Source organism: Terrapene carolina, unplaced genomic scaffold, assembly GCF_002925995.2.
Source record: "Terrapene carolina triunguis isolate 2854851 unplaced genomic scaffold, T_m_triunguis-2.0 Scaffold402, whole genome shotgun sequence".
In the NCBI taxonomy this organism is placed as follows: domain Eukaryota; kingdom Metazoa; phylum Chordata; order Testudines; family Emydidae; genus Terrapene; species Terrapene triunguis.
The window spans coordinates 2,049,573-2,058,970 of NW_020664753.1; the positions used below are offsets into that span (position 1 = coordinate 2,049,573).

The 9,398-nt window shown below is 45.6% G+C and overlaps 1 protein-coding gene across 1 annotated transcript in view; it reads left to right on the forward strand.

Moving 5' to 3' along the window:
- The window catches only part of FRMPD2 (FERM and PDZ domain containing 2), an 89,110-nt gene that overhangs the window by 62,866 nt on the left and 16,846 nt on the right, over positions 1–9,398 (forward strand). The window contains exons 23-27 of the mRNA XM_029912968.1: positions 1,340–1,707; positions 5,659–5,944; positions 6,232–6,390; positions 7,188–7,362; positions 8,279–8,449. Of these exons, the coding sequence (XP_029768828.1) occupies positions 1,340–1,707; positions 5,659–5,944; positions 6,232–6,390; positions 7,188–7,362; positions 8,279–8,449 (1,159 nt within the window). The remainder of the gene's footprint in view (positions 1–1,339; positions 1,708–5,658; positions 5,945–6,231; positions 6,391–7,187; positions 7,363–8,278; positions 8,450–9,398) is intronic.

The following is a 9,398-nucleotide window of genomic DNA, read 5'->3' on the forward strand; positions in this document are numbered from 1 at the left end:
TTCCTTCCTGTGTGCTTATATAGTGCTAGCTGCTAGGGACACTTCCACCCAGTGAGCCCCTCAGCTGTCTCTCCACTCAGATAACTGGCCTGCTTTGTCAACTGCCTACCTTCAAAGCTCAGTTAATATAAACAAGTGGGGATTTGAGTGGCAGGGTGCTGAGCCAGCTTGCGACTGAGCCCACCCTGGTACACTCTCCCAGCAACAAACCCTGCTCCCACAATTTAGCAGCAACTTTCTCAGTAGCCGGAGTAGTAAGAGGGGAGCAGATCTGCCCCGCTGGTGTTTCCAGTCTGATCTTCTTGTGGCACTGTAGCACTGAACCAGCGGGATGCCAAAGGGTGATTGCAGTGTTCTGGGGCAGAACTGTGGCATTCTAGCCTAGGCCAAACATTGCACACGTTCTAAGCAGCAGTTTTCTGGGTGCTAATACGGAGCTTTAAGTAGACTGGACTGTTATTGAGATTGGACATGAGATATTGAACCTTTGACCTCTAGGCTGCCAGTTAGTGAACTTCATGAAATGCCACCAGTGGTCTCAGTCCAGTTTCCTGTGTGCAGATGTCCGCCTCTCAGAAACCACTGTCATGACTAGTACTGATTAGCAGGGACAGCAGAAAGGCCAAAGTGTGAATGGGCTGAGGAGCCTGAACCTAATTTCCTTCTATGGTCTTGTCCACACTAGAGAAATTTGGTGCATCAGACAAACTCCTCCTGCACTGTACCACATCTCATGTCCACACACAAGCACTCCCTTAGTGCACAGGCCTTTGGATTAGACTTGATTCAGGCCAGTCTTCACTGCCACAGGGCCTGGGTGGATGGAGATCACTGTTAGAATAGTCTCCTTGGGACAAACAGATCCCCACACTACTGTGCTTCAGGGGCCTGTCTGCTCTTCTTTCTGCACTCTGCTGCACAGGGGTCAATTTGGCTGGAAGCCACTTACTGCTAACTGGAGATTGTCCACACACCAGAGGGCAGTGAAAGGGGGAGGAGAGTGGGGCCCAAAAATGTATCCTGCTGCTGCTCATACTGCACCTATTTGCTGAAGAGAACTTCCAGGCTAGTCTCCAGAGTGGGGAGTCGGGTACCTCACACTAGCAATACGTTCACTGGGGAAAAGTATTTTCCACATCCTTCCTTCTCTGAATCTTTTTATAGTGTCTCTCAGAGCTGTTCTTCCACCACACCACCAGCACTGTGGTGTCCTGCATGGAGAGTCGGTTGATATTGGCTCTGCTGTGTTCCTCTTGGCCTGTAATAGAGAAAGATGGTGAAGGAGTGATAGGAGAGGGAGGCGAAGCTAGATTAATCCCTCTCTCTGTTGTTTTGATAGACCCCAGTGCCTTCTCCGGTTAAGGAGTTTGGGACCGTGACACCAGCTACCCCAGAGCCCAGCGGTGGTGCAGCTCATGCTGCTAGCGAGAGGGACAGTACTTCTCCAGAACTGGAAGACCATATGGATTCTGAAGCAGTGGCCTCTTGCGGTGACCCTCCTGAGGAGGAGAACTTGTCTCCTGAGGAGCAGGGCACGGAACCTTCCCAAGAGAAGCCACGTGACAGGCCTGGAGCCCACAGTGAGCACTCCTACAAGCACCTCTGGAAATGGCGTCGGGAAGCCATTGCCTCTGAGATGTTCCTGTCTCTGGAGGAAGAGGTGATGCAGAACTGCTATTCACCATGTGAGAGCGGAAGCGCTGAAAGGTAAGAAGCGCGGAACTCCACCCTGTGCTGCTTCCACTGGCCCTTAGAATTTTGCACCCAAGTGAAGTGCTGGGGGTTAAACACAAGGTTCTGTGCTTTTAACTGCTGTGTTAATTAACCAACATTTCCCCTTACCAGCTGTTCATGCCTGTCCCAGCCTGCTGTCTCCACCTTCTCCGGCCTCCTTTCTGGAACTGTGCAATAAGCTGCATTGTGAGAGAGTTGAATGAATAATGCATTATGGAAATAAACTGCATTGTCTAGCCAGGGCCTCATGTAGCTTCCATTGAACTCCAGCGGAAGGACCCCTATTGACTTAACTGGGAATTAAAGTAATTGAGATCTAGTTTAAGGTTCCTGTGTACTACCAGAGTGGTAATAAAGGGCTACAGAGTAAATGAGAATCAGGCCCATGGTCTTTTCCAAGCCCTTTGTACTAAGTACAAAGGGAAGCTCACCAATATTAAAGCCATAAAGTGTTCATAAGACTCTATTTCCAGATTCTGTACAATTTTTAAAGAAAGGAAAGGCTGTTAAAAGAACAGAGGAAAGAATACCAAGTTCATTCAGGTACCATTCTGCAATGTGAAATTCTCCAGCCGTCCTCCCCATCGCGAAAGAAATGGGAGAGGAGATGCCTTGAAATGAGTGCTCTGCTGGGGATGGCGGGGGAAGCTCTGGGACTGTAGCATAGGAGTGAGAGCTCTTCCAGAGGGCCATTTCTTTTGCTGATTTATGAGATATTTGCTTTAGGAGGTGCTTGTGCCTATTCTCACATACAGCCAGTTGAGATCCTGGTGTGGCTGTCCAGATTCCCTTAGCAGCAATGACAGTACCAGAAATTCAGGGATTCTAGAACCCTTGCTCAGGGTCAATTCAGCGGGTGGCTGCAACGCCACACCACCTTTAGCTCACCCATTCCCCAAAAAGCTCTCGTGCGTTTATGCATTCAAGCGTTTCTAGTGTGAAAACTCCAGCCAATTGGCATTTATTGCGTTGGAAGTTTTCCTGGCGGAAAATAGTTTAATAAAAAATGGAAGATTTTGCAGGAAAATTATTTTTAATTTTTTCCTGTGAAAAAAGTCTAATAGAAATTTTAGTTTGGTATCAACTTAAAAAGTGATTTTGTTTCAGCTTCTGGGTTTAAATAACCCTAAACAAAATTGACACTTTATGTCAAAATGTCCATTCAAAAGGGTGATTTTCATTTAATTTCAACTTCAGATAGCCTTCTGTTTAAAAAAACGGAACCAAATTGTTATTTTCATTTGAAATGGGATGAAAATTTTCATTTCCCATTGGTTCAAAACTTCCCACTGGAGAAGAGACTTTTTATTCACAGGTTTCAGAGGGGTAGCCGTGTTAGTCTGTATCAGCAAAAACAACGAGGAGTCCTTGTGGCACCTTAGAGACTAACAAATTTATTTAGGCATAAGCTTTCATGGGCTAGAACCCACTTCATCAGATGGGTTGTAGCCCACGAAAGCTTATGCCCAAATAAATTTGTTAGTCTCTAAGGTGCCACAAGTATTCCTCATTGTTTTTTTTATTCACAATTTCACAAGGGAAAGAATTACATTTTTTGATCAACTCTAGTAAAAACTCCTGCAGAATCAGGATGATGTAACTTTGGTTGTGTCTATGTAACCCATGCCTGCTTGGTGTGGCACTAATGAGTCTGCTATAGCTTTGGCTAAGTGCCACGTGGCTTTTAGCTCATGCAGTAGAGGCTCATGCATTAAGCTTCAGATAGTCCAGGTTCAATTCTGCCTGCTGATGAGCAGGGTCTGTGGGTATTACATCTACACTTCAAACTGGGTGTAAATTCCAACTTGAGGAGACGTACCTGTGCTAGTTCTGATCAAGCTGCCATGCTAGAAACAGAAGTGCAGCCACAGTGGTGTGCGTTGCCCCAGGTACACTCCCATCTGAAACCCTAGATACATATTATGGGCAGCTGGCTCCTCACACTGCTACCTTCTATTTTTAGCGTGCTAGCTCCATGGGAGCTAACGTGGGTATGTCTCCTTGAGCTGGGAATTATACTTTCCAGCTCCAGTGTAGACATGCCCAGAATTACCAAGGAAACTGCAGCTGTAGTGCTCATTATACACAGGCTATGCAGAATCCAGCCCATAGATTTCGGTAGAATTCCTGATTTATGCTGTTGTAAGGGAGAGCAGGGTCAGGATCTCGGTGTCTTCCCTACTGCCAGAGAGATGGGCTAGAAGCAGCCCTTGCTTGCAGTGGTATGAGCCATTACTTGGCTGATTGCCATGAGCATTTGTAGCTCTGCCAACTACCTTCCAGGCCCAGTGCCTCACTGTCATGTAACACAGCCTCTACAATATGCTTAATGGTTGAGATCTCTGTTAAACTTGTGACCTCCTCCTTCTCCCCAGGCCTTGTGTGCTGCCCTTCTTAAATATTTCATTAAATCATCGAGGTGCTCTTCCAGCACATGATAAATATCTGTCACCCTATCGAATAGTACCTGAACTGACACACTGTCTGTTTCATTCTCCGTGTGGCAGTGTTATTTGAAATGGCTGGCTCCTCTCCCTTTCCTCTCTATAGCGACGAGCTAATAAAGTGCTATTGCTCTCTTCATTGAGCTGCATACAGACCCCGCTCCTCCAAACTCTTCCTCATTCACATTAGCCACTCTTACTCTTACCAGGAAACCCACTGGAGCCAATGGGAACGGGTCTTCATTCCACAGGGGCATTCCACATAACAGCTGTCGGTACCATCTGATGGCTCACATGAGCTAAGAAGGGTTCTCTGTGTTTTTCAGTTTTCTGGCCAACCACAGATAGCAGCTTGAACAAAACTTAGCTCTTAGGCCCTAGGGCGTAATATAGGAAAGGATAGAGTGACTTACACTCCATTTAATTGCATTTATTCACTTGCTTTTGAATGCTGGGCAACAGTGCAATCTGTAATCAAAGAGATGGGGAGAATGTCGAAAGATATTATTATTAATAAAATGTCTATCCTCTATGAAACAGGGTTCTTTGTAAATGACACATGTCGAAGCCCATTTTGAGATTGTTTTAAATGTTTTTTCATTTTTTTTTTTACATCAAAAAAGCACAACAGGGTCAAGAGTGGGCTTGTAATGGGAAGTTATTTATCACCTTAACTATAGAGAGATGACCGCCTCATCATAACGTACCTGTTGGTCCCATGAACAACGGTTGCCATGCAAAGAATTGTATGCGTTAGGCATTGCCTTTCAAATAAGAAGGTGGAGATGAAAACTGATGAGACATTGCAATACACATTCATACTATGTGTTGCACAAGTTATTTGCTCATTCTTTTTTTTTTAATGGCGAATTAATGAATTTATAATGCTAGCAGAGTAACTGAAAATGTGGCCTGAGGGACAGAGCACTGGACTGCAACTCAGGAGAGCTAGGTGCTGTTCCCAGCTCTGCCAGTGGCCTGCTGGGTGACCTTGGGCAAGTCACGTTGCTGCCACGTACCTCAGTTTCCCCATATGTAAAATGGGGATAATGAAACTACTCTCCTTGGTGTAGCACTTGGACATCGAGGGATGAAAAGTGCTAGATAAGAGCTAAGTTTTTTTTATTGACTCTTTCTTCCCAATTTTCCTCATTTTGTGACTAGTTCTAGTTTTTTTATTAAATTTTGTGGAAAATGCTTTGTGAAAAACGTATCTGTGTTTTACAGACAAATTTTGAAGCCTGAAATGATTTGGGTAAGTGTACAAAATGCAGTACTTGTTCTCATGACTGATTACTTGTATTGTTTAGCTATATACTTCCCGGAGGCCATGGAGAGCAGTTTAGTATCGTAAGTATTTAGATAAGACAAAAGGGAGATGATTTACCTACAGCAGAGGTTTCAGTGTCCTGCTGGTGAAGTATCTGGGAGGCAAGTCCTTCCTGCCCTGCAATCATACGGGTTTTTCTTTCTTTCCCAGCCCTGCCTTTGAGAGGAGTGATGATGACCTCACCAGCACCTATTGCGTCCCTGACATTCTCTCCCCCACCCCTATCGATAAGGAATATCTCACGCTCAGCTCCACGTCTCTGACCTCGCTCTCATGTGGCGGGAGCTCAGACACAGCCTCCACCACTATCGCCACCCCGCAGCCACGTGACCCTTTCTCGGCACCCTTCCCTGCTAGAGAACCAGGCAATAGTGACAACGAGTGGGAAGACTTTGAGGAACTAGAGCGAGAGGAGAAGGAAGAGGAATATACCAGGGTAAGTGATAACAATTGTAATAGCCCCGTCATAGGCTGTGACCCTTATTTTTATTACAGTCCAAAATACAGGGTCTGATCTGACCAGGTCCCAAACACTGAATCTGTGTATTGCTTGGCGCATTAAAGACCTGCGGCCAGGATCCCACCTGCTGTGAATTGGTGTAGCTACAACTGATGCTGATTTATCCCAGCTGAAGATCTGTCCCCTAATTTGTATCTAAAACTTGAAGGAAGGAGGCAATAGAAAGAAAGGTGTTAAAACACATTGTGTGCTGCATTTGACAGGAAACGGAGGTGCTCGTCACTGTGACAAGATCGGAGAACAATTGTTATGGATTCACGGTGGTTCCTAACAAACTGGACAACTGCCTGTATGTGGAGGAAATCCTGGCTGAGCCTGCCCTGTCTGATGGAAGACTGAGAAGAGGGGACAGACTCATTATGGTACAGAAATCCTTTGAATTAAAAAGGAGGAACAGACACTAGTAGACCAGTGTCTTCTTGCTTTGTAGCAGGAGTGTAAGACACCAGAAATGTTAATTAATTCACTATATTAAATGTAACAAGCTATATTAACATAATAGTTTTCTTCCTTTGATGTATAAACAAAGCCTAGTTTTTTGAAGATTCTTCCTCAGCTTGTTGTGTTAAGCCTTGTCTTCCTTGTTGCTGCTAGAGAACTCCTTGGAGGAGTAGAGAAGTGGAGCAGAAGGTTTTTCAGTCCTCAAACTGATGGGTGTTGGGAATGTTTGAATCTTTAACAAAGGCAGCGTTCCCTGCAAGTGTATGTCAGGTGTTTGAGTTAAATATGTTAACAAAAAGCAAAGAAAAAAATGACCCCAAAGAGTTTTAAACAGTCTGACTAGATTCTCCCTCCCCTCTGAATATCTGGGGTTTCCATACCTAGTTTCTTGATGTCATCCTGCTAGTTCTCCCATCTTCCATAAAGGCCTCCAACAAAAATAAGGTAGACAAGAGCTGATATTTCTAATGTAAAAAGACAGAGAAAGACATTAAAAATGTCTTTCACACTTTCTTTATACATCATGAAGAAACAAACCAGGGCAAAATGCATGGAAAGTCTATTTGAAAAGAGAATTTTATAGCAGTGAATGCTATAACAAGTCAGACCAGAATGGAGACTGCCTGAAGCCCATATACCGAGCTTTGTAAAAGGAAGGAATGTGTGGTCAGTTAATAAAAGACCCAGGACATGGTTATAGCTGTTCTCTGTCTCTTAGGTGAACGGAGTTGATGTCACAGCATTCTCCTTTGATGAAACCCTGGCGTTGCTGCACAGCTCTTCTCCCGATTTGAGCCTGGTGGTTGGCCGGGTTAACGAGGACCCCCATGCCTCTGTTAGACCAGATGAGATTCCTGAAATCACCCTCACAAAAGGCGACAATGGACAACTGGGTATGTGGTGCGGAGACTGAAATTTGCCCCTTCTTTAGGCCAGGACGGTGCTAGTGGTAAGCTGCATGAGAACTGTCACAATCCTAGATTTGTGCATTGGTGGGTTAGCTTGCCAGCTTCCCAATGCCATTCTTCAGGCTGGCCCAGGTCTATAGATCGTTGTTTACCACACAAGGAGCTGAACACTGCTGCTCCTGAAGTCGGGGCAAAACACCTGTTGTGGCAGTAAGATCTGGCTTTAGATATATTTTCTGGGACATCTCTGCAATATCAGATTTTGGGATGTCAGGGGCTTAGGCCAGATGCCTAGATGTTGGCATCTACCATCAGCTGAGATACATGAAGCAACATTAGGCCAAAAAAACACAAGTGTGTGTTTGAGAAGAAGGGTGGTCTGGTGGTTAGGGTGCTAGCCTGGGTCTTTGGTTCAATTCTCTGCTCCGCCCCAGACTTCCTGTGTGACTATGGGTGAGTCACTTCATCTCTCTGTGTCTTAGTTTCCTCATCTGTGCAATGGGGATAATAATCCTGCCTCACAGAAGTGCTGAGGTTAAATCAATTAAAGAGTGGTGCTGAGATAACGAGAGCCATATAAGTACCTTGGCTAGTCTGATTTCAATAACTATCCAATAGAAAGTGCTACACTCCAGTAGTTGGGTGCGGGTAGGCCCTTCATTGTTTCGTTCTTACCTTTCTCTCAGTAACATGTCCCTGTGCTTCACTGCCCCAGCCTGTGCTCTAACATCTAGTCCAGCTGGTGCAGGATTGGTCCCCACAGGATATTATCCAGTGCTTTGTCCAGCCTAGCGTCAGTGGAGCCAAGTCTCCTGTGGGAGACTGTTCCACTGTCCTAGTCTCACGCTAAGGAACGTTCAGAAACCACTGTGACACAATACACTTATCTGTATCCTTCCAGGCTTGAAGTTAACAGGAGGAGCCGGGAGCAAATTGCAGGGTATCTACGTGCTTGAGATCGTGCCAGGCTCTCCCGCCAGTATAGAAGGCAGCTTGCAGCCACGGGATCAGATTGTCTACATCTGCGGGCTATGGACGGAGGGCCTCAGCCTGGACGATGCAGTGCGAGTGTGTGAGGCTGCCAGCCACAATGTCTGCATCAGGGCAACAAGGTAAATCTGACTCTGTGATGCTTTAATGAGACTTCCATGGGTTAGTGCAGCGTGGAATGCCCCATCTCCCTCTCTTTTCTCTTCCTCCTAGTCTGTTGCTGCTCCTCTCTCCCCTTTTCCACTGCTCTGTGGTGTGAGTGGGAGAGGTCAATCTTGCTCTCAGTAGCAAGTCATATTGCTGTGTTGGCATCTAATATCAGAGGGGTAGCTGTGTTAGTCTGTATCCACAAAAACAACAAGGAGTCCGGTGGCACCTTAAAGACTAACAGATTTATTTGAGCATAAGCTTTCGTGGGTAAAAAACCCACTTCTTCAAATGTGTTGGCATCTGTTATGTTCATGACATACACACAGAGAAGTTAGAGTGTTTTGGTTTTTTGCTTTCTGGAAGTAAGAAATGTAACACTACTTTATATTTTAGAATCTAGCACCCTAACGCACCACAACCAAAACCAGAGTGAGACAAAGCAGGCTGCTCCCTAAGGCAGGCAGGCACAATTCAACCCACCTTACTCTAGGCTGGCTCTTTGCAGACTTCCCAAAGAGAATCCAGTTCACACAACTTCCCTCAGAGCCCCTAGCCTGCAAGCAGGACCCTTATAATTTAAAGTAACAGCATGTAATTTTAACACAGTTTTTCCAACACACAGTAGCATCTGAAAAAGAGAAGCTTGTAATCTCAATCTGAAAAGCTTCATCTCAGTCCTTTGCCATTACAGACCACATTCATGGCTGGAATCATAGAGGGTGAATTGAGAGGAAGGAGTTGGTTACAAAATGTAGGACCTGACTTGGACTGCCCAAATGTGCCTGGGGTCAGTCTTTCAGAACATGGGAGGCAGGGCCGGCTTTAGCAAGAGCGGGGCCCGATTCCTGGGGGCGGGGCTTGCTGCAAGCCCCGCCCCCAGG